Genomic DNA, 25,527 nt, shown 5'->3' on the forward strand with positions numbered 1-25,527 from the left:
TCGACGCTGTTTTCAAACACACAGGGAGTAAAAGCATACCTCTAGCACCCAAAGCGCCATACATGCTGGAGAATAAAAAAAAATAAAAAGTAACAGGGAAAAAGTAAGAGGGTTCGCCTTCGCGCGGGAGAGTTGTTACGTAATATTGTTCACAATGCGCTCCAGCTAACGGTAGCTAGATCGCCCTTCGTTTATCTCCGCAAGAAAGTCAACGACGCGAGACCCCTCCCCTTCTTGCACACCCCTCAAAACGGGGGCCTCCTTTCTGTCTCCTCGACCCAAGCGCGCCGCGGCGTGTCGCGTTGTTGCCACGTCGGGCGCGACTCGGATAGAAGAGGGGTGTCCGTCTTGCGCACCCCTGCTTGCTTCCCCCCTCTCTCTCTTTTCTCCTCTGTTTCAGCCACCCCAAGTAAGCGCTAACCTGGATTCCTGAGGGCGCTCGCACCCGGCGGCGGCGGAAACGGCCGCGCAGCTGTTCTGCCCTGACGCGCGCACGCTCGCAAGCACCTCCGTGGTGATGGGGCAACGGCAGCGCGGGCCGATTTTCAGTCGCGAAAGCGCGCCGGGCCCGGCACACACGCACGCACGCACAGAACCGTTCGTGCGCCCCCTGCGCGTGTGCCCCGAGCGTGCGTGCGTGGGACAATGAGGAGCCGCGCGCGTGGGCCCTGTCGCCGGGACCGCCCTACGGCTGTTTCTGCCTCCCAATCGAGACGACATCGTCACCGCAGTAGCGGCAGCTGCTCCGTCGCTTCCTCCGTCTCGTCGGAAGCGGTTCCTAGAAGAGGACGCCCCCTCATATTTTGATGCGCTCACGTGGTTTGTGTGGCAGCTCGCTCGCTGCAGCCAGTTGTGGGTCGCATGTGTTTGTGAACCCGCGCTCAAACGCGAGCTGTCACGCGCCGCGCGTCGAGCGTGAATGTGAGTAATGGGGAAACTGTCGCCACACTGCTACACGATACGTGGAATTCTAAAAGCGAGGTTCTCCACCGGGCACAACCCTGTTTATGTAGGGCGACATCTGGCTTGCGGAGAAGCTCACTTGCGAAATTTTGTCGGAATGATTTCTTCACTTCCCAATAACTTCTTGTCTGTTTAGCGACTTAGGAAGCTTTCAATAGGACACAAAGATCTAATTGTTTGGTCATTATATATATCTACAGAAAGTATGTAGTTTTTGTTCTTATTGTTTCAATTACACTGTTAAAGTCGATGTGAGCTGTCTCATCGCGCAAGACACCATCATGCCAATGCTGTTATGCTCTGCGGAGAAGCTCGCTGTTTCGCGAACGAAGCAGCTAAGGGATGTGGAAATGAGCAAGGTAACGCGATTATAGTATGTGGTCCAGAAAATCACCGCTTAAATTTGCTGATCACTCAAACCGTACGCATCCCATTACGATGTGCATTGGTGCCCCGGGCAGTGCACCGGGAACCATTGGGAGCACCGGGCAGAGGGGCTTTCCGCGATTGCGTATAATTCCGTTAATCGCGTTGGAATGACGGCGAGTAACGCATTAGCCGGTTCAAAAATATGCCCCCTGTGAATTACTCCCACATTTTTAATGCAGGTCTATACTCTTTAATGTTCTTTTTCATGTGCGCTACCAGTGAGGTGTGCATGTATATACGCAATGTCAGCACTATTATGCAGGTTGTTTTTCTTCATTTTTACCTCTATACTATATAAAAGCTGACCCGACCTTTCCAACTTCCATTACAATCCCCATTAAAAGTCCCCTTCGAACGGATGGCGGCGTGCCGCATCAGTTTAACTGTGTGCGAAATTCGCTTTGCCGCAATTTACCACTTGCTAGACCTGTAAACATGTTAAAGATCACTACCGGCGCTCCTAAAAAACTGATCCCTTAATAATCGTTCCTCGCGTTGCACGATGCTTTACTTCTGTAATGCAATTCCGAAACTATATGTGTGAGAGAAAATGTTATTGAGCAACGTTTGAAAATTTGTACTGCAGTGCTCACAAAGGCGTGTGTAACATCAGCATTGAATTACTGAGAAGGCGCCAGGGTGAGCTAAGTTGCTATCGTGCTAGCAAAATAAACTTACTTTTGCAAATTAAACATTTAATTTGTTGTTATGTTTATACGGGTTACTTCATGCACGGCCAATGGCTTCAAGCTAGTCAACTTAAGTTCTAGATCGCCAGTTGCATTCTTAACACGAAAGGAGTAAAAAGGGTAGTAAACAGTCCTCTAGCGCACCCCCTTCAAGGGGCAGAATATGTTGCCAGAACCCTGGAATAGATCTCCATCACTAAATATGCGGAATACTTACGCTAGGCAACGGAAACAAATTCCCTGCCCCTAGAAAGGAGTGTGCTACAGGACGGCTCACTTCCCTTTTATATCCATGTAGGCTTATTCAAGTTTAAAATGTACCAAGCGTCCGCAGTGTATTTCGGGAACGCATAGGCTACGCAGAATTGTTTCTTTTCCTAATTCAAGCTGTGGCGGTAGAATATATTTTAACTGAGTCCAAAATTGCGGCAGAGCTATAGGCGGAATTCCTGCTTCCCACGGTGCTCGCATTAGCGGCACGAATCACCAGACGCCCATAGGGAAGAGTGCGTTTCGTGTAGGAAGCTGAGCAGACAATTGTAACGCTGCCTATAGACAAAGTGTCGGTGATGACTTCCGCTACCCTGTCTCGCCGCGCTCGCGGCCGGCGTGGGAGAAAGCCGTGACACACGGGGGCGGAGTAGGCCGCGCACAATGTTAGGCTGTCCCGGCTACTAGGCCTGCGGGACAATTGTGACAGCTGGGCAAGTCGAGGCGGCGGGCGTGCGCCCTTCATGGACACACTCTCCTCCACGCGTTCCTCGACAGCCTATGCCAGAGAGCTGCGCCGGCGGCGGGTACTGTCCGTTGCAGAATTTAAAAATGCGAATCGGGAAAGGTTCGAAAGTGTACACGGAGCAGCATAGCTGTGCACGACGACGTGTTGCTGCACACTCAGCTGATGTGCTTCTCCGCGATAAGTCTTTCTTTCGGAGCCGTGCTATGCTCATATTGTAACCATCGATAAAGGGAGCAAAGTTATAGGTTTAGGGACGCAGTTTCGATTAGTTGCAGGCGAGCATCCACTGCGGCTGGTGCGTGACGTTCGAACGTGATGGCGTATTTTATGATAATGATGATGATAATTTTTTTTGTGACACAAGGACAACTTTGGCCGAAGAACACCACGGCAAAATATACGCCGGTCTACTCAATGTGTGGTCATACGACCAATTTCCCAAGCATTTTACCACAGATAAGCCGGACACCAGGCTTGGAAAGTTTGTACCCATTTTACTACCGGCGTGTACCCGGCGACACTGGGTATCGAACCCCGCACCTACCGCCTGCGAGGTGGAGATGCACTCAGCCACCGCTGCTGTCGATTGAGGATTTGATCGGTGGCAAAGGGAGACGTTGTTATAAGTACAGGTGAGGTGTGCACCACAGACAAGCTGACTTGTTTGGTTTTGAGCCCTGTAGGTTGAGGAAAATAGAAGACAAAAGCCATGTCCATAAAATAGTGCAAAGTTTTGTGCCACTGCCACCGTTATGGAAAATTTTGCAATGGTTACAGGCAAGAGGTTGTAAGGTGCCTGTTGACGTTGACTACTGGACCAAAAATGAGTCTTGCAAAGTGTCATCGATTAAACGGCGAGTTGATCGCCCTGCTCTGTAAGTCTCCTTACGAGCTGTGATGTTACTAGGAAACATGGAGACGGAAAGTTGACTGAAGTGGACGCTTGGGGAGCTTGTTTGACACTGATGAAACAGGGCACGGACGCTGAATACAGAAATAAAAAGCGCCCTGTTTGTATGTTTCTTATTTCGCTCATGTCTCTGGGCTGTTTCGTAAAAAAAGGTTATTTATTTATTTATTTATTTATTTATTTATTTAACTATTTACCCTAACGGTCCAGAACCGTGCATTACATTGGGGGGGGGGGGGGGGGTAAAAGTTTGGCATAAGAAAAGATTCAAGCAGCGTGAAAGCACGTTGGTACACAAAACAAGCTCAGGCATTCTTCGGCATAGCACAGGAACAACAGAACATAAGCGAAACAAAACGGTGCCGGCAAAATGTAACGGCATTGATAACTCACACTGGAGTCAAGCACTGTATGATGCATTTTCTGCGTTCAATAATATTAGTAAAGCTGCTTGAAAAGTCATTCAGTATGGATGACTATGCTGGATGGCAGTGCGGTCCATTCATTTATTGCCAACACCAGCGTTGACTTGTGACATTTTAGTGTGCGAGCGAAGATCGGGCGCACTTTATGCGCATGATCCAGGCGAGCTGAGCATTGGGGCGCAGGAAAGATATGATTTCGGGAGAATGGTTGGTCGCTATGGTAAAACGCGTGATAGAATGACAGCCGAGTAAACTTTCTGCGCGTAATAAGAAGTTACTTATTTACAGTGCAGACGGAATCGGTACAAGCAGGAGAGGGTACATTCATTTGTTAAGAAGCACTTTGCGTTAGAATCAGCGACAGCAGTTACAAACAAATTTACACGAGAAGTGCATTAATTCAAATAAACAGATCTATAAAACAAGGTGCACAGTGCAGAAATACAAGCCGCGAAGCCGCGTTTATATGGCACAGCCATACAAACAAAGAAGCACAATATGGCGCTGCCGATTAATAATTATCATTTTTAATCATAGCTGACGATATTACCGTGATCATACTGTGATTACTGCGATATTACTTTAATAACGCTGTTTACAAAAGATGGTTTTATCGTTTCTGTTGGTTCGCAAAATGTAAATACGGTATTGGGCGCCCTGAGTTGCTAAACAAGCCATTCAGCAAGAGCTTGTGTATAATTCAAGCATTGTCCATATCTCTTTTTCTTTTTTGTCGCGTATTCTTGTACTCGTGTTTGATTCTATACATTTTCATTGTCCTTGGTAAAAATATTTTCTGTGCAATTTTAGCGTCGGATTGGCTGATTCCCTCAGGTGGGACCAACCCCTTGATTTTGCCTATTTCTCTCGTGAATGAGCTGCAGTCGCATACTTATCGAGCCTGCTAATAAATTATTGATTTTTTTGTAGCGTAAATCGAGCCTCTTATTCGTGTTTGCGAACGCTGCTGTGCTTACGACACAACCGATTATTTCAGCTGGTGACGCTTTGCGTTTCGCCGGTTACGAAACTCTGAACAGACCCTTGCATAGCTGGAGAGTTTCGCCACAATTTGCCTTGATGGATGAATAATGTGCCCCAGAGAGCTCCCACGACCGAGCCCTCCAAGCAAGCTATACGAGCCACGTCATATGCATGAGTTTCAGCCAGAGATATAAAAAGGCACTGAGACACCAACACGTGCCCCAAGACAGAGAGCTTCGACGCTGGCGACGCCTATAGCTGCAGACCGGTCGTCGGAAAGGAAGAAATGTCTGTTCAGCAGAGACAAACCAGCTGCGTGCTTTCCCTTTCGGGGGCAACATCCTGTTGTCGTCCGTGCTTGAACAGTTGTGGTGGCTGATTAAAAGCCCCGCACGAGGGAGTCCCGTCGGCGTCTTGCAAAATTCACGGGACGTGCGCGCGTCTTTCTTCGGCGTCGCAAGGGCGCTTTTGTCGGGCCTGTTATGCGGTCGCCGCTGCAGCGCTTTCAGCTGAGCCGTCAATGAAGTCCTCACTCAGCGCCGACAGTTCTCGCTCGGAGGAAACCAGCGACGGCCCCTTGGACGTCTATCTGACGTCATGGGCACCATTTGATGGGATTTCTAGTCGTTGCTATCTCGACAGACTGCTTCGGTAGAAAATGTTTTGAAGGATATAGTATCACGAGGTCGTGTAGAGAAGAAGCGAAGAAATGTTGTTCTTATGATTTCCTTGAGTATACTATTATACACTATTATACTATTATAATTGCCATGAAAATTCGTGCCAGCTATTGTATAGCTACTCAGTCTTGGAAGACAGAAAAGGATGCAGAAAATAACGGATCTTTACTTTTCGTTAACCGGCAGCGTAAATGTCTGCTACATGAACAGCAGTCCCATCTTTGTTTGAGGCGTTCAGTTCGACATGTTGCGTATAAACTACAGCGTTAACGGCTTGCGCGATAAAACGCGATTCATTTGTAAGACGACAAAGTTAATGAATCGAGCGGCTGTCTCAACGAGAAAATCCGTAAGAACTTTGACGCCACACATTCGGCGGACTTCCGTCGTCAGGCCACATCATCGTCCAGGCAAGCGGCTGACTCATATCTCCCGCCTTGGTCTCGCGGAGGTCGCATTTGCTGTCGATTGATCACCCTTGTAGAGCGCACTCACTAACTTGCCCGCTCACTGAGGACAGTCTCCCGTTACGCGGGAAAGCGGATTGGGCATCAGCAGATTACGTGAGGTTTTCGACGCGGCAAATCGAACCCTTCAGTTCTGCGCTCACTGCGAACACCCCTTCGGCGTTAGCGTTTGCAAGTACAGCGCATCACTCGCGATCTCCGCGGCGCCGCAGGTGGGACGAGGAATGCGCGGAAGAGCGCAAATAATTTCGCGGCACGTTGCCACCTCTCTGCGGGATGGCGACGCGGTGATATATATGTGCGCAGCCGTCTTTTTGGCACCCGTCTTCTCCTCACAGAGAGGAGAGTGGCGTGCGGCGGATAAGCTGCGCGCGATGCCGGAACCGGCCGCGCGTCGGCACTACCTGCTTCTGCCCCCATCCTCAACGGCCCTCTCTTCCTCGTTCCCGGCCGGGGTAGGTATTCCCCCTGCTGTCGGCGAGACTGTCGGTGTTGGCGGATGCTGTTGGGTGACGCCGCCACGCCCGCACCGCGAGCGACTATTGTGTACACTGCTGGGCGTAGCTGGAGAGCCGGAGGCCTCTGCTGGCTGTTGTTTACGTGGCGTTTCTCCACTCTTCAGAGAGACGTCACTCCAGCGATGGCTTTGCGACCTAGCTCATTCTCCTCTTTGACGAGGACGAGATGAGTGGAGAATATTAGACGTTTTTAGCATACCGGAGACGTACTACCGGAGACGTATGCCGGTGTACCGGACCCCTCTTGCGCACGCGCAGTGGCTCCCTCTCACCACAACAATGCCAGTGCGCATGCGCAAGAGGGGTCCGGTAAACCAGCATACGTCTCCGGTATGCTAAAAACGTCTATTATGTCTGTGTTTTCCTTTTATGAAGGTCTGGGACGGTCTCTGAGACCCTTGTCAACCTGTTCTCTCTAGGCTGCTGCTACACTGTGTGCCTTGCACCGATTGATTGAATCCTTTTTGAGAGCTGCGCAGTGGTGCGGTTTTTGCGCTTCATTTGATATTTGCTGATGCTTTGCATTGTTTCGCTGAGCCAGTGATTCACAGTGTAACTCTCATGACTCTAGCAAATGAGTCTGTCGAGATCTGTGTGCAGCTGAGACCTTTCTTTTTTTCGCGGTGTTGAAGCCGCACAGCGCGTGCGCACAGCTCGGCGTCACATTTGACGGTCGCGTACAGTCACCGGCTCCACTCCTGGACGGAGTAACCGCATTTGACGAAGGTGGAAAGCCTTTTGAGCCAGCCCTTTCACCTGACCGTGCGCAAACCATGACCGAAATTGGTACACGTTATTGCAAAGCAGCCGTTTCTTACAACTTTGCGGGCTCTCGTCTCAAGCGTCAGCTCCCGTAGACTATCTTCTTCTCCTCTAGCTTCATCTTCTTCTGCTACATATGTGACACGATCCACAACAGCGATAACTGCGCTATTTCTACTACTGCCGCTACTACCACCACCACTGCTGCTGCTACTACTACTACTACTACTACTACTACTACTACTACTACTACTACTACTACTACTACTACTACTACTACTATACTGCATTTCATTTCTTCAGCACCAACAACTAGTCAACTATTGCCACTACTACTACTACTATAACTATACTACTCTACCTCTGTACCTCCTCATTTTCCTTCAGCACCAACAACTGGTCAGCTATTGCCACTAATACTCCTACTACTATGCTACTACTACATCTGCACCTCCTCATTTTTCTTCAGCACCAACAATGGTCAACTATTGCTACTACTACTACTACTACTATACTACTACTACCTCTGCACCTCCTCATTTTTCTTCAGCACCAACTGGTCAACTATTGCCACTACTATTACTGCAACTACTATTAATTAGTACTGCCACTACTACTGCTACTACTATTATACTACTACTACCTTTGCACCTCCTGATTTTACTTCAGCACCAACATCTAGCCTATTACTGCAACTACTAATGCCATTACTTCTATACTAGTACCTCTGCGCCTCCTCATTTTTCTTCAGAATCCACAACTAGCCAATTAATGCCACAACTACTACTTCTATACTAGTACCTCTGCGCCTCCTCATTTTTCTTCAGAATCCACAATTAGCCAATTACTGCCACAAGTACTACGACAACAAAAACTGCTACTAATACTACTACTGCCACCATCACCACCACCACTACTACTACTACTACTACTACTACTACTACTACTACTACTGCACTGCCTCTACTGCTACTAGTGCTGCTGCTACTATTTCCGCACCTCCTTCTTTTCCTGGAGGAGCAGCGAAGATAGCAGCAACAACTAGACAACTACTACCACGTTTCGAAGAGGAGGCTGCGTGGCAGACGGGCACCACCTTTGGCGCCCTCGCTCCCAGCAGAGTAGCTCTTCGCTCTCTTCCGGTCTCCCCGTCGGCAGCGGCGGGAGCCGTGTCATTCGGCCTCCCTCTCTCCCCTCGGTCGTGGCGAGAAGGGGGCCACCTCCGCCAAGAGAGGAGCATCGCCAGCGCCTCCGCGACGACGGCCACTCTGTTCCCAGGGCTCGGCGCTCGCGCACCCGTCGACGCGCGGCAAGTTCGTGACCGCGCGCGCCGCCACCCCTGGCTGAGAGAGGAGTTAGTTGCCGCTCCTGTGTTGTTGCCGCCAGCGCACCGACGGTCTGCCCGAAAAACGAGGGGACACGCGCGCTGTTCTCAACGCCTCTCCTCCGCTGTCGGCGTTGTTGGCGTCTCGGCCGCATCCTTCTTCGGGAGGGCTCCGGTGCGTAGCACTCCGACGGCGTCGAGGCTCGCAAGCTTGCGCATCACCCCGAGCGAGGGACGGACTTCTCGGACGCCTCCGACGGGGCTGTATAGGAAAAAAAGTGTGCCCTTGAGATCTGTTTGTTCGCGGCTGGGTTGCGCGGCCAGCGGCGGCCAGGGACGGGGCTTTTCCGCCTGCCCCCTCTAAATATACCCGCGACGTGGTGCTGGTGGTGCGTGCGCGTGGCTACTCGTCCCGAGTGATCGACAGCGGGCCCCCCTGTCAGCAGATGCGAGCTTGAGGTGAGTTACGAATCAGTTTGTCGAGGTGTTTCCACCGTGCGTGGCGAAGAAAACTATTTTCGTGCCGTAAATCGAGATGTGGAGGCATGCTGGATCTCGCACCTTGTTTTTGGCAAGTGACTAGCTCTGGAGAACGCGTCGAGACCGGTCACTGGTTACGTAAGAATGGAAACGTTGGTAAGAACCGCTACTTATTCGTTTGGATTTTTAGAATAAATATTGTATAACTGATCTGAATGTATGTGGTTATGAGAAACTAATGCTGCGCATGAAGTGAAGCGGCTTTGGGACGAAATGGTTCGCACCACTCTTGAAGGACGACTCCTAAGGACGAGAAATAAATCCCTGCGTGCGTCACTCTCTTCATATCGCAGGAAATTGGAGGCGACATAAAAGACTGGGTTCCCGGGGTATTTCTTTATCTCGCTGTGCCTCCTCCGATTTCCTGGCCGCCCAGGACATGTATAAATCAAAGCGCAGGACGCGATAGCGTCTTGTCTCTTAGCAGCTGCTTGACGAGTCTTGCTGTGCGGTGAAGCACGCCTCTAGCTCAACACGTGTCGCTGTGCAAGCGTTCCTGTTGTGCAGGAAATTCAGTTATTGGCAGACAGCTGCTGAGACAGCCGCGCGTAGGTAAGAAAACATGTTTCCCCACTTTCCGGTTTTGTTCATAGCACTGGAATGTTGCATTGAAAGGTAGCCTTTAGTGTGGCACTTTCAAGGAACACAGCTTCAGTAGGAACAACAGTTATGCTTGACAGCAGGTTTTGCTTTTAGAGAGCAGATACGTTCACATATGAAGAGCACTGTAAGTAAAGACGTGCGCGCAAATAGTGCCAAAAATGCAGGGCGAAGGTAAAACAAGTTCAAAGCACTGTGGAATTAAACCGATTCTCCTTCAGCGAGCCGTGAGACACTTTTCAAAGAACTTTTATTATGACTCGGTGATACACGAGGTGAGTCAGCCTTCCGGCGAGGATTCGAACTGCTGCGTTCGTGCCAGGCCCCGTTCGCTATATATAATTTACACGCTCCAGCTTTTCAAACAGCCAGACCCCCGCCCCCTTTCCGCTTATCAAACATCTCGCGAATTCTCCGGGTTTCTTGGCGAGTGGTTTGCATCACGGGATAAAAATACTCTCGATGTTCCTGCGCTCCGAGTATTAAGAAGATTGTGTACCTCGAAATTACGAGAGGTGTGCGTGCTGCGCGCGTTTTCAGAGTGCCGTGATGTATTATGCGACGCGAAATTACGGCGTGAGGAAATCGAAAAACAGCAGCTAAAATGGGGTGCTTCTCGTAGCAGATTTTCCCGTGCAAGATCGATCGGCACACGTGGCCAAACTCGAGCAAGAGGTGCCGAGGAGTCGCGATTGGTGGTCGTGCTTCTTTCTCTCTTCCGCGACGAGGAGAGGAGATACTTTCGAGGTCAAATTTAAAGTCAGGTGCTATAAGCAACAAATGATGAGGTCGATGATAAATGCTTGTGGCGCAAGGTGTTTTCGACTACTCAAGGTCGGATCAGAGACGCATTTCCCAAGCGTTTCATCCCAAAGAAGCCGAGCACCAGGCGAGGGTAAAGCTTGTACTACACCTATTCTATCACTGGTGTGTAAGTGACGACACTGGGGATCGAATCCCGCAGCTCCCGCTTGAGAGGCGGGTGCTCAAAACACTAGGCCATCGCTGAGGTCTATCAGCAACATATGAAATGCCGACACAAGAGCATGTACAGACGAAATAAAAGCGAGGTTGATTAACACTTCTAAAGGAGTCTACGCGCGTTTGAAGTGAATTAGCCTGCACTGGTAGTAGAGCTTCCCTCGGCTAAGATCTCATTTTGTTACTCGCGTTTCATTTGTTGTTGTTAGTAACTTCCGATTAGAACATAAGCACCGCCTTTGATGTAAGCGGCCATTAACTTTGCAGACTTATTGATCCACCTTTAAAAAACACAGTGAGAATTTGTGCATGTGTCTTCTGTCTTCGACTTAGCATTAGCCGCCTTCGAGTACGTGTGGAGGATAGAAAGTGTAGTATAGTTTTGGAAGGCAGCAAGGGAATCCCAGTGCGCACAATTCTTGCGTTTTCTGCGAGCCAGGCGCTCTGGCCGCAGGTATACGGCTGTGGTGGAGGCATCTTTCAGCAGCACTGCTTTGAACACGGGTTGTCAAAAGTGGTGACATGCACGCTTCTATGTCGCAGTGACAGACGGACGCGTGTAAAATGAGGGGTAGTCCGACGTGAGGATGGATGTGGGGAGCACCGTCCGAAGCACACGCGTCTGCATTTATTTTCGGCTCTCCGCCACATTTTCTCGCCTCCCACGCGCTCCCATCCCCTTGTCCAGCTGTTCCCAGCAGGCGGGCGTCCCAGCAAAGTCGCCGCCGCATTTTCTTTTTTGTTTCGCGATTTAATCTCCTCCTCCGTCCATCTATCTATCTCCCATCAGTCGCACTAAAATAGCGGAACACTGGTTCGCTGCCAACTGGCCCACTTTCTCAATGAAGACGGCCGCAGTGCAGCCGCCTAGCTAGCTGTCTGGAGAACATGACAGTGCTTAGCACACGACAGCAGTATCTGACGCCTCTTGCGCAACTGGCCGTCGTTGTGGGCTCTTGTCTTCGACACCCGACAGCCTGCCTGTCTGCCTACCCCGTGGGTCTGGCCTGCGCTGGTCACGCCTGATCGACGACGCGGCCTGCTTTAGTTGCGTGCCCCGTCCGTGCCGCTCCAGCAACCGCGCGCACTTTGGCGCACACGTGGGCTGCCGATGCTCCGCGGCGCTGTTTGTTGCGGCCGAGTCAGGGCATTTTTTATACGAGACTTCCTTATCCGCCCGGTTCTGAGTCTCGCCCCCTATCTGTGGCTTGCTTATTTTGTCTCCACTGACGCCGTTAGAGTCATCGTTGCAACTTGCAGAGCTAAAGTGTTCTCTTGCTGCCGAATATGGTCAACAAACGAGGATAGGGAGAAGAGGGACTCGTTCGAATATGAATAAACTCTAAATAAGCCAATTGTTTTGCAACAGTTGATGCCGCAATCTCCTTCACCCGTGACGGAAAGAAAGGCACCAAAACTTGCGTATTTAAGTCATCCGATGCAGTTAAGCAGTCCTTCATCTGAGCTTGGCCCTTCCTTTTCTGACGAATATCTTCTGTATGCCGGCAGGTTGGTAAAAATTGCGATAAGAATCAGAGCCAACTTTTCGCGTTCAAGGCCAATTAGCGATTTGTTGTTATGAAGGGCCCCATGAAGTGGACGTGTTTCGCGTTAGTTTCGGATGTCCCTACAGGTGCGTAATGTGCTGAGAGAGGAGGTTATCTCTCTCCCTCTTAGGCGTTTTGTACGCGGTCGGCAGCTGACGTAGCTAAATCAGTATCTGCACTGCAACGCTTTGACCTGTTAAAACAAGCGTAGCAAGCGAGTTTCGTACGGTGCGGCACACGCATAATAGCGCAGGTCGAGGAATCTACGGTTTCTTGCGCAGAAGCAAGTTACGAGCCGAAAAATAGAAATGAACCGTGCTTGGCACTTACAACTTTCTACGGCGCATGTTTTCCATTTGTTCTTTATGGACTCTTCGTACCGCTTACCGACATAGACAGGCAGATTATGCGCAAATGAATGGTGTTTGTAGTAAGCAACATCGCATGCATTGTTTTGTTGCATGCACGCAATCCAGGTTATCCGAAGCACTTCATTTTGCATTCACCGCGAGAGCGCGCATCGGTCACTGGGCGCTTCCACTCGCTGGAGTGCAGAAGCCATCCGCTAGAGGGACGCTGAAGAAAAGGCTCCGTGCGTATGATTTGTCACACTTAATCTCGTATGCTTTTTTTCTTCTTCGCGAGCGAACGGTGGTGTTTCAGGTTACCCCGCCAAATCGCACCCTCGAAGCAGCAGACCGTGTCAGCGCAAAGTTGAGGAAGCGATTACGCAAGACAAAAGATGCATTTTATTTCATTACTTTTTTTCCGCGACTAGTCCGTGCACGCAGTGGCCAGTGGCTGACCTTGCAGTCACTGCTGGCCGCTTCCTTGATGCCACGCGGCGGGCTCAGGGCGAAACGAAGCGCGGACACCTGTTAAGTGGCTGAGTGGACGGCAGCCGTGCCCCCTCCCCGCCCTCGGTCAAGCAGTGGACTCCACGGGGTCGCGCGCATGCGCGGAGACAATGTGCCGTGTGGCCCGTAGCTCGGCGCCGTCGTCAATGCGCGGGTCGGTGGGGACGGGAACGCGGACGGCTTCGTGCTCCATTTGCCTGGAATGCACGTCGCCGCTTGCTCCTACCGCTGCTCTTTGCACTGAAGAAGCGCCTGCAGCATAGAAGAGTTCGAAGAACTTTGAAGAGACAATCGGCTTGCTTGACGCTGGCTGTCTCTCCCGAAGGACAATGGAAATGGGGGAAAGCAAAATTGCGAAAGAAATCGGATGCACGCGAAGGCGGCAACGAGAGTGTACGTGCACCCTTTGTCAGAAGTACAGAGACTGAGGGGAGGATTTCATTCAGGTCCGCGCTGTGCGGCTCGTTATGCGTAACCAGCGCTGCAAACCTCTTGAACTCTCCTGCTCACCCCTCCGAAACTTATATAGACCTTCCACGGATGCTAAACGATCCCCAAGGACTACACGGCTTGTAAGCAAACCCCTACGGGCTGTATTATTTCTGATGTTGGTTATGTGTGGTTGAACATCCCGAAGCGATACCAGGTACGCTGTAGTGGGTGGTTCCGAATTAATTTAGACCGCTTGGGGTTCTTTAACGTGCGCTGATATCGCACAGCAAACATCCGCCTTTTTGCCTCAAGGGCGGATTTGGGGAAGGGGGGGGGGGGGGTTACGGTTACGGTGTCCTCCCCCCCCCCCCCCCCTGCCCGCTTTCTTTTCCCAAGCGAGAAGATTTTCTCCATGCTGAACCTCATTTTTTTTAAATGAAAAAACTCGGAAGAGATGCATGGTTTTAATGGAGAACGTGAAGAAACTTGTTCTTCTATGGCACGTATCGCGATGTTTTAAAAATGTATCGCCTTTTAAATGAAGTTTCATACTTTCGCAATCTGTTCTATATATATATAGGATGCACTGGGCTTTTATTTACGAAAGGATGACATCATAGGTGCACTGTGAAAACAGAAAACTCGTTTGAAAACTTTTATTTACATGTTTTCTATATGGAGCATACGTAGCCTCTGCTTTTACTCCGAGCCAGCAACAGCAGAGCCGCCTCATGTTTTTAAGTCATATATTGGTGTTGACCTATAAGCTGCGGGGAGCCAGAAATAAAAATAAATGGGCACAAAAAAAAGGCCGCTTGTAAGCTATACGGCACAGCGCGATAAATAGAAATGGCCAATATGACGCTGCATTTCGCTTCTTTGCACGGGCGAAGACGGGAGCCTTTGTCGCGTGACCGCCTTTATCTGTACTTTATATAGTCGGTATCGATCATCCATCCCTCTGCGTGCGCATGTTTATCACGCGAGGGGACTGCGGACGCAGAACAATAAAGCAGACCCGTTGTTAAGCTCTTGCAATATGTTGCACGCTTTCGGCGCAGTTGGCCCAAAATAACTATTGCGGGCACGCATGCGGAAACACTGGTAAGAAAGTATTTCTCGATTCACCTAGAAAGCTTTATGCTTCCGCGCTACGTGATCTTAACTGTGTGCACTAAAACCAGGGAGCGGAGTTTCAAAAAACACTGCGGCACCTGAGCACCTGAACTTGACCGTCGGTCGGTAGTGCTGTGCATAATAAGTCCGCGAAAGCGAATGCCGGAAGTCATTTCCCCGCGCGTTCCCACGGGCGAGACCTGTTGGACCTCCCGTGTCTCGCGTTTCTTGTTCTCACCTGGGGGAGTCTTGCTGGAGCAGACAGCGCTCTTGTAAAGAACATTCACCTGTGCCCGAGAATACATTCCCGCGTGGCGAGTGGTGGTTGTGGTGCATTGACAATCGGAGTGTCGCGCACCTGTTTAAAGCAACTTTTGAGTTGCTTTACATGCGTCGTCATTTGCAAAGCACCGTAGTTGCTTGCATAAGTCAGTGCGTACTGTTAGTATAGAGTACTGCTGTCTTCAGAGTACCATTTAATAGTTCGCATGCAGTATCGATATCACGTGGAACTTGACGAAGCTACTCAATGTTGCCGTTCGTCAACTGCGTCTAGTTGCTAGCGACGAGCAGAGTTAGCAGGTCTGTGCATGTCTATAGAATAAGCTGAGAGCATTAAAGCGCCGTTTCCCTAAGCATGCATGGATTCGTGGCACCACATTGCCGACGCCATTTCACTTACAGCGTGTAAGCTATAACACAAAACTTGCGAATCTAGATTTGGTGTTATCAGGAAGAATGTTTGCTAAGTTAATTTTTTTCTTTCTTTCTTTGTGTGTGTGTGGGGGGGGGGGGGGGGGGGTATTACGGCACTAGATGAGTGGAAAGCAGAAACCGCAAGGACATCCTATCGTCATGAGAATTCAAAAATGCAAGCAATTACAGAGATTCGTTTGTGCAAGATAAAAAAGCGACGGGGTAAAAAGAACGAGGCTAAGTGTCCACAAGAGAGAGAGAAAGGGGGAGAAGTTTACTAAGTGGAAATTATACACGCGTATCCGAATACCGCACATATTCACGACGCGCAAAGTGAGTTTGTATACGCGTACGGTACACACTCACAAACACACACACATGGGGAGGACCCGGCAAACATACGTATGCGGGGCACGCAGATTTAATGAAGCCGTCATCCTAGACTCTTGCAAGCGATAACTCGTGCGTCCACCCAAGGATCCTCGTCGAGTCGTCCTTGTGGAGGGAAACCGCACGCCGTGCCGCTCGTCCCAGATGCCAGGCGCTCTCATATGGGGACCTCCTGCGGCACGTCTTTAAGAAGCGCGCGCTCTGTCCCTTTGACGACGCAGAGGCTGTATACGCGTCATGCGAAGCGTATACGTACCCAAACTGGAATCGTGGCGATAAACTTTGTCTTTGCTTGTGATCCCTACATCCTCTGTATAATGCACAGAATGAAGTGTTTCTTCGTGATGTTCAGGACGCTATCTCCACTACAAAGTGAAATTGCGGTATATGTTTCTTTATATAACTGGACATGTGTCCCGCCGTGGTGGCTTAGTGGCTTTGACGTTCGGCTACTTAACACAAGGTCGCGAGATCGAATCCTGCCCCTCAAGGCCGCATTTCGATGGAGGCGAAATGCAGAAACGTTCACGTACGATGTGAGCGCACGTGAAAGGAACCCCAAGGGGTCGAACTCCATCCGGAGGCCTCCACTACGTCGTCCTGTACAGCCTATGCAGTATGAGGTTATCGTGCGGTTATTGTGGGCTCCACACAAGGAGGAAGGCATTAGCAATCTAAACTGAATTAAAGTGTTTTCCTTCTTTCCTTAAAGCTCACATGTAGCAGCCATAAGCAGAAATTCCAGCGTTTTCACCCGCTATCTAAGCTATACTTCATCAGTATTTGCCGAGGTGTTACAAACCTGTGAGAAGATTTAAGCTCTTTTTTTTCATAACAGGAAGTAAAAAAAAGAAAAATATTTGATGTAGATGGAGGACGCATGCGTAGAGACGTAGCATACTAAAGACTTTGTTAACGCCTTGTTATTCCGATTTGTGCCGTCAATATCTTCGTTCTCTTTCTCTTTAACTGCCTGACGAGCTAACGCTGAACAAAATGTAAAAGGTATGAACTCTCCCACGGTGTTTACAGCGCCTACGTTTTTTACATAGACATATATATAAAAGCACGTTTTTGTACGTTAATTGTTATATGCTGATCTCAGCTGTTCCAAATGTTCGATGTATGGTCGTCAGGCACATGTACCGCTGTCCGCTGCACTGTTCGTGCAAGGCGAAATTTTGTGAACCTTAGGCGCTGCATGTAGCTCACGACTCGGGATGAGCTTGTTGACAATACACTCTAAACAGGATTATGCCTAATGGGAGTAATAAGGGGAGTAAGCTGTTCTCTAGCGTACTCCCTTTTATGAAAGGGTGTGCGCTATAGAGGACAGCTTACTCCCCTTTTTACTCCTTTCGGTTGAGAATATCACATATAAGAACCGAGATGCCAGCATCTATAACTTAATCTTTTTTTGTACGCCTTGCAACACGCAGTGTCTTAACGTCGACGGGCGTTGTGCACGTAAGCAAGAAAAAAAAGCTACATGCCCTCGACCTTGCAGCGCTCTCTGAAATTGAGAGGTACAGTCTTGGTCAAAAGTCTTAAGGCCAAGGGATTTCCGCTTCAGCCGTATAGCAGAGCCATTACGGCACTATTAAAGACCGAATGACCTTGAAATGCCAGCAGAAGGTTTCTTCTCGCGGTAGAGAAGCTTCCTGCTTGACTTGTGTCTTGAATGATCCGCTACACGCAATATTCCAGGAACATTCATTTCGCTGCAGCTGAACGCTGTGGCCTTAAGACTTCTGACCAAGATTGTACATGTACACATCGCTGACCGCGCACGCAGCTGCGTATCGCACCTTTCTATTATTATTATTATTATTATTATTATTATTATTATTATTATTATTATTATTATTATTATTATTATTATTATTATTATTACTATAGGACGCATGTGTACGGAGAGAAGCAGTGTATTTTTGTTTTGCGGCCTCCTATATGCCTGTGATCTTTTTTTCACCCTAGATCGCATCAGGTCCGTGGTACCGCATACCGGTGCAGTTCCGCGTATATTACAGGGTCAGGCGTTTGACGCGTGCTTGCATGCGCGTTGATCGGATGACGACCTGGCCGCTGTTACTACCTGTCGGCGACCTCTTCTCTTCTGTACGTGCTATCGGGGAAACAGGAATCGAAGCTTCCTTTGTGGGAGAGCGTTGCAGGCTAAAGAAGAGAAAGACAAGAGGACTCGCCGCGCAGTTTCTAAACCTGCGCGGAATCTGCTGAAACGCCCCGGAAGAGTTGCGCTGCTCATCGTGGGATGTAACATCGGCAGTCACGATCTCCGTGAGGAGAGAAGGGGGAAGTAACTTCTAGTTTCGTTGCACAAAAATAAAAACTGTAAAAAGAATGTTCAGAAAAAAAAAATGAGGAAGCGAATGCAGGGCTGCACAGGGCCACGCATGCGCCGTCGTGTAGTTCGCGTGAAGCCGTAGAGAGAAGCTAACACGAAAGATGATGGGTTTAACGACCCCTCACTTTTCAAAAGCGAAAACTCGAGACGAGCCTGCTTCTCGCTCCGTGTTTCCTCTGCGTTCGCCGCGTGGTCAGGCGCGTGTCCCAGCTCGCTGCAGCGTTTGAATCCGAGAGTGCGGAACTATGTGCGCAATAACGGCTCGTGCGCCGCCGAGGGTTGTTCGCCAAAGGAAAGTTCTCGTGATCACAGTTGTCAACGAAGAATGTCGCGCTGTACATCGCTAAAAGAAAGAAAGCTGTAACAGAGAGCTTTATCAGACTGCGAAAAAAAGAGACTCGCAGTCTTTTAGAGCGCGTGCCAAGTCATTGTGCGTGCGGTGTGTGTGTGTGTGTGCGTGGGGAGGGGGGGTGCTTGCGTGTGTGTGTGTGAAGTTGCCAGATCCACATCCGTGAATTTGTGCACAGTATTATGCAGTATAGTGGAGGGGACAACACAGATTAAAGGTATTCACTCGATACATCTGATTGCGGAGGCCAGGTTAAACGTGTTCTACAGCTCATATTTCTTTCAGCCGCAAAGTTTCAAAGCCATAACTGTCAGCTTGCTCACCAAATCTGTTTGATGCGGTGACATAAAACAAAGTAATCGCTCCTTTAAATAGGGATGCAGTTCGCAGTCTTAGTGCGCCCAGAACTGTGTAACGTGAAATGTTAGGAGAGGACGTGTTCGTATTGCGCGAGAGATGGTAGGCTCTGCTCTCTATTTGTTTAATGACTGGAATGTTGCAATCCTACGGCTGCAAAATTTATTACTATTTTCGCAGTCACCGGCTTCAGATGGCGTCTTATATTTCCTTTATAGAGGCATATTACAAAAATAATGCGTCATGAAGAAATGGCCGCGTGTCTTGTAGAAATCTGTACAACACAAACACGCCTAATCCAAGACTTCAGGGCTGTGGCCATTGTTAACGCAGTGTGCAGTATAGTTTGATAATCGCAAGGAGTCTATACCCACGGGCAACATCACCGCGTAAGCGTTGGCACCGATCTTCACCACTTATAGAGAGAACGCATTCCATGCCGACGACCGTTAAGAAACGCTCACACAAACCAATACTTTATTCTAAGCCCAACGTTTCGCCTATCATTCACCCCTTAAGAAGGAACCGAGTTGGACTCAAAATATTGGGCTCAGAATGGATTACTGGCTAGTGTGAATATTTCTCAATTTTTATTTCAAACCCAACCGGACGGACTTCGGTGAAAGATGTCCTCGTTCAAACCATATTACTGCCTTCATGTGTTGCCAAGGTATATCGCGGCATGTGTGCTGCTGTTAATTTTCTTTATGGAGTTATTTATGATTACGTACCCCCTCCTCGCGATAGCTAAAATGCGATCCGAACGCTTTATTATTTGTGGCTCTAATAGTCTACTACCATCATCGACTGCAGCAAAATCGGAACACCGCTATCGTCGCCAATTCTGAGAGTATGACGCAGCGACCCAGAAAACGTATATATTCCAAAAAATCCATCAACGCAATCGGGCGCAGTCGCTTGGAGTTGACTTTGGACATTCGCCCAATGGTTGGTGTCGTAGGCATGCGCCGTGGTCGCCTGATCCAAGAAAAAACGGGGCGTTTGGTCATTTTTTACTCGTGTTGCCTCAAGCGGCGTTTCTCGTATACTCACTTCGAGCTCACACTATATGCGAACTCGTTTCGAGTGAAATGAATAAATCAACGCTGTATACTTGGCGCACTGCACGGCCGGCTCATGGTGGTCTGGATTTTTGAATGGGAAAACTTTAATAATGGGTTTGAGTTACAAGCGGGTTAGTTGACCATGCTGGGTGGCCGTCAGATGGAGTCTGGCTGCGACCTCTTGCGCTGTTGTCACCACCTGTACTTGGGTTTCCAGGTCGGAGCTGAGCAACAAGGTCTCCCACGGGCCTGGCTGCGCGAGCCTCCGAAGCCATATTGGTGGGGGATCTGTCGCACAGTCCCAGAAGATGTGGTCTACGGTGGCTTTAAAAAAATACACACGTGGAAACAGATAATGCAACAACGGCTATATTCGTACGGTTGGCAGCTTTCCATCTTTTGCAACGCGACTTGAGGGCACGTGCTCATGATAAAAAAAACAAAAACAGTTCTGCGCTTTGCGGTCTAATTTTTTTTTTTTTCCTGCATGCGTGCTATCAGTCGCGCTGTCACTCTGGACGCAGTGTGTAATGAGCTGACACGTGGCGCCGCGGTGCGGGCTGTGCAACCACCCTGTTGACTGACAGTTTCGTTATGCTGACAAAATGAAGCCTTCTGCGACCCCCTTAGTAGCCGACAGTGTTAGCATAATCTCTCAACGTGCGTGTTGGGCCTTCACAGGTACTAAACGTGCATTCCGAAGGCGAAAGAGACCGGCTCTTTGAAAGGTCGGTGCAAGGCTTCTCAGCAAAACGCCACGATCGTTGTCGCACACTGCTACCCTGCGCAAACACACAGAAGTAGCTTTGTGTAAGTGCGATTTTTTCCATAAGTAACGCAAAGATGCTTTCAAACGTTTTTTTCTTTGAAGCCTCATCTCGGATCGCTGTCGCGGAATGTGCCTGTCTAAGTTTAACCCTCTTCTCTGAAACGTCAGTGTTTACTTTTCGCAACGTAAAGCCTGCAGCGTAAAGCCGCTGAAAACGTGCTTTCCACGTTCCGGTAAAATGCAAGCTAAGGCTTTGCTTACATCTTCAGGTTGCGCTCGCGCCCAAATCCCCGTTTTGTGAGCGAATACGCGGAGAGCTAGAGCGACCGCCTTGAACTCGAAGGTTTTCGTGGTGCAGAGCGAGCGAGCCCTAAATCATGCGCACATGGCTCGATGCCCCCTCCCCTCTTATCGGTGATAAATCCTGTATCGGCACGGGCGTCGCTGGCGCGCAGCATGGAGACGCTGCCTGCCGTAGTCGTGATTTAGCACCACTCTCGCACCCACGGCTCCGTCCGTCCCCGCCCCTCCGAAAGGAAGCGCGTCAGCTGTGCTTCGCGGCAGGCCGTGTGTGGGCAACGGTTGTGGATACGTGTGTGCGTGGTGTGGTGTGGAATTCTCATTTCCCGCCGAAAAACAAATATAACGAAGAAATTCCCGGGAAGAATGGCATCTGAAACGCTGTGGGTGTCGGAATTTAGGCCCGTGCGACCGCTCGGCGAGACGTGAGTATGCCGCCCGTGGTTCTATAGCTGTGTTTCTTTTACACCTTCGGCCTCTGCTGCATAGAATTTGTTCGTGTTTTCTGTGGCCCCGTACGTCACGCGTGCACCTCTTGTGTGCTGCGGATGTGGTCGCACCGCTGAACGGTGGTCCATTTTGTCTGAGGCCACGGATTTGTTCAAACAGAATGTGTGTGAGTGATAATTTTATCGAGAGCTTCCGTGACGCAATGGGGCAGCGCTCATATTTCATCCAGCCGCCTTGATTGGTGACACTGCTGGTTTGGTAAGAGTGTGCTACAAGATGGCACCACTGAGTTGTCGATCCGCGTTGTCTACCTATAGTACTCAGGTTTAATCTGTTCCCTCCCCCAGCACACACACTCGCACACACAAAAAGCTGTCAGTAGTTTCCGGAACGGCCCTCCATTTCTTTTCGAGTCGCATGTGGCGCTAGCAAGCGATCTGTTCAAAGATGGCAGAGAGCCGCTTGAAACATGAGCACTTTATTCCTTGCTGTACAGCAACGCATATCACTGTCAAGTTCGCGCGTCTTTTTCCCACCGGAGCTCCAGATATCGTGCACGCGTTCCAAAGATAAGCGGCCGAATACGCGGTCTGAGCCTTGGCATAGTGTCCCTGTTCTTTTCCCGCGCTTTCGCGTTACGTCACACATATTACCATCTCCTCGCCGCGTGGGATTCACTTAGCACGGCGGTATCCATCCCACTCGATGTTACGTCGAGCGTGGAGGAAGCGAAACGTCCGTGCATTGCGCAAGCGCCTTTTCTAAGCCGTTGCAACACGTAATGAAGGAGGGCGGCGATTTCTGCGAGCCGCGACAATTATCTGAAATTCGCGCACCGCCAGTTACACGAGACACCTCGTATGGATCGACTTGACGGCAACGAACGGGGTGTCCGCGATATACGAGAAAAGAATCACTGCACAAGTCGCAGGCTGGACACTAGCGTCGCTACAAAAGGCTACAAAAGGGCACAACATAAATAATGTTTGCACTCTCTGGGTTGCCTTGACAACAATTTGTTTCTCGGTAGCACGCCCATCCGGTGAAGGCGTTAATAGGGCTCTAGAGCTTTAGTGGCCTTCGCCGAGATGAATGATTGAGCACAGAGGTCGATGAGTTGGTAAACAAGAACTGACGGCTTGCCCCCTTGTGCTAACCGCGTTGCTCTCGCCTGAGAGCAACCCGTTGCTTCCTATATGCGCGGACGACGGCTCAGAACATAGCTCACCGATGCCTTTTTGTGTGCAGAATAGGGAGATTGTATCAATCATGCTATAACATGTAGTTTAGGGTCCTGGACTCGATAGGGCGACCCCCGTATCTCTCCCAAGCAACATGCTTCTTCTATATATTTCACCGACCGAGTTCTGCAGTCTTTTTTCCGCAAATTACAATGACTCAACCCGTTTCTATCTCCTGAAACATGCTTCCCTCTTTTATAGATTGGAATTGCGCATGTTGTCTTTTCCCAGCAACTGAGAAAAAAAAAAGCCTTGGCTGTAATAATTCATGGCATTCAAGGGAAATTCTTTTTTTAGCGTGACACATAAACGAGACAAGACAGGCGCTAAAAAGGAATTTCCCTTGGAATAAACATGAACCAACTAGCCCCCAAGCAAACGCTGCTAATTCATGGCAGTTTTTGTTTCTTTAAACAATGTATTAATATATGTTTTAATGTTTCAAGCCCGAGTTTGCTTCTCTTTACTCGGAAGATCTCTCACAGCTTCTGGATCTGCTATTAATTGAGCCAGCTTCCCTTTGCGAAAGGTTTGGGAAATAGTCGAAAATTATTTTTTTGTACACAAAGCTTGGACAGAGAGCATGAAGTAAAGTAAAGTAAACACTTTCCTGGAGCACGAAAGTTGCGATTTTCTCAGTTGAGAAGTAAGTTTTATTACATTATATATGAAGCCATGTTTACTGCAACTTCATTAGTGGTGATATGGAGTCGAATCTCGTTACAGCGAAACGGTTTAATACTAACTAGTGGATATAACGAAGGAATGACGATTCCCCTTTGAAGCTCGGACAACACGGGCTATAACGAAGCTACGGCTTTAACGAAGTAATCGCCGGGCCCCTTCAACTTCGTTATAACGAGGTTCAACTGTACTTTTCCCAGCTTTAGAATATTAGGCTGACATTATATAAGTTCCTTTGTAAATTAATTTTGCCATCACTGGTATTGGAACGCTGGTTTGTCACATGGTGTGAAATAATTTTTTTTCTACTCCGTGGTGAAGGGTCAAAAGGCGTCTCATTTACAAGGCTGCACATTGTTGACGTAGAAAGCAACACCAGAGGGAAAATATATAAAGCGTTGTGCGTGCACCCCGCTTACGGATCCATTATCATTGGTCTGCAGGCTTGAGAGATTGGCGGTGTACTCTGTCACCTCTGCGCTGATGGCGGTCGTCAACAGCGTCTGAGAGCCATTGACGGTTGTCCAGCCTGCCTCCCGTGCGAAAAGGGTCACTTTCACTTAGGCGAGTACAGTTGGTTTAGGGTTGTCCACTTGTCTCGTGGAATCCAACCTACATCACGGACGGAGCTATCGGCAAAAAACTGGCCAGGAACGGCCAAGGCTGCTTGAAGACGGTAGATGACTCCTTCAAGTCACTGAAGTGTGCTCTGCGTTGTGCGTTGTATATGATTGTTCGGACGTGTGTAAGACGGAGAATCCGTTTGTTGACTTAACGCTGTTTCTACAAGCGGTGTGAGTGAATATAGCTTGCTACGAGAGAGGCGGAGTGAGAAGGCGTTCTTCCCGGCCGTCGTACTGCGGCTCTTCCCTGTCGGGGTGCATTCTCGTCGCTCGCAACGAACGCTGCTGCTGCATGGCCCCGCAGGCTTTGAGTCTCCGCTTCCCAGCTTCATCGCTTCGCACTCAGCCGAGCGTGAACTTCGGCTGCCCGTTTTCTTGTCTGCTTGTTTTTCCGGGTAATTGCATTTCCGGTCTTGTGGACGTGTAGTGACTCAGACGCCAACGGCGCGGCGGAAGATTATGGGTCCTGTCCACGTTTCCGCCTGGCTGCCGCGTGTGTGTGTGTGTGTAAGCGTGCCCCGTGTTTTTCTGCTCGCTGCCGTGGCCGAACTGGACACAGTGGTGCGACAAGAACGGCAGCACGAACTCGAGCGCTCCATCCTCCATTTGCTGTGTTAATTGTCTCTGTACAGCTTGTTGATGGCATCCGACAAGCCGTTCACTCCTGATGCGCGGGTAAAGTCGAGCTGCAGCCTTGCTGGAAGAGTATAGCGCACATCCGACAACAGCTTTCTCTCGCTGCGTGTCGCTGGCGGATACCACTGGGTAGGTCCTGAGAAGACAACGCCTTGCAAGGAGGGACTGAGCCTGTCGGTGTGAACGACTCACGCAAGGAAGCAGCTGACGCGGTGGCGGCGATCTGATTTCTGGGAAACGTTTCAGCCGCTGCATTGTTGCACTTGCATTGTTCGTGGCGAGGCTCTCTTGTTTCAAGAATTGTGACATAATGGCCGCCGCGGTGGCTGAGTGGTTGTGGCGCTCGGCTGCCGGCCTGAAAGATGCGGGTTCGATCCCGGCCGCGGCGGTCGAATTTCAATGGAGGCGAAATTGTTGAGGCCCGTGTACTGTGCGATGTCAGTGCACGTTAAAGAACCCCAGCGGGTCGAAATTTCCGGAGCCCTTCACTACGGCGTCCCTCATAGCCTGAGTCGCTTTGGGACGTTAAACCCCCATAAACCAAACCAAACCAGTTGTGACATAATGGAGTGCATAAATGGGGGACGAGGGGGGAAGAGGGGGACACGAAGAAAGTGTAGATATGCTAAGTGCTGGAAGG

The 25,527-nt window shown here is 49.7% G+C and overlaps 1 protein-coding gene across 4 annotated transcripts in view; it reads left to right on the forward strand.

Annotated features, from left to right (window-relative positions):
• nemy (cytochrome b561 family member no extended memory) overlaps positions 1–25,527 on the forward strand; it is a 141,763-nt gene that overhangs the window by 78,956 nt on the left and 37,280 nt on the right. Inside the window, exon 1 of one of the 4 annotated variants that reach the window (XM_077659000.1) lies at positions 8,819–8,920. The exons of 1 other annotated variant lie outside the window; for it this stretch is intronic. Coding sequence is in view for 2 of the 3 variants with exons in the window: in XM_077658998.1 (XP_077515124.1) it covers positions 21,620–21,678 (59 nt within the window). In the remaining variant the exon portion in view is untranslated. Of the gene's footprint in view, positions 1–8,818; positions 8,921–21,532; positions 21,679–25,527 lie in introns of those variants that run through there. 2 more of the 4 variants (XM_077658998.1, XM_077658996.1) reach the window with 2 other exon arrangements.

This window comes from Amblyomma americanum, chromosome 3 (assembly GCF_052857255.1).
Source record: "Amblyomma americanum isolate KBUSLIRL-KWMA chromosome 3, ASM5285725v1, whole genome shotgun sequence".
NCBI classification, from domain to species: domain Eukaryota; kingdom Metazoa; phylum Arthropoda; class Arachnida; order Ixodida; family Ixodidae; genus Amblyomma; species Amblyomma americanum.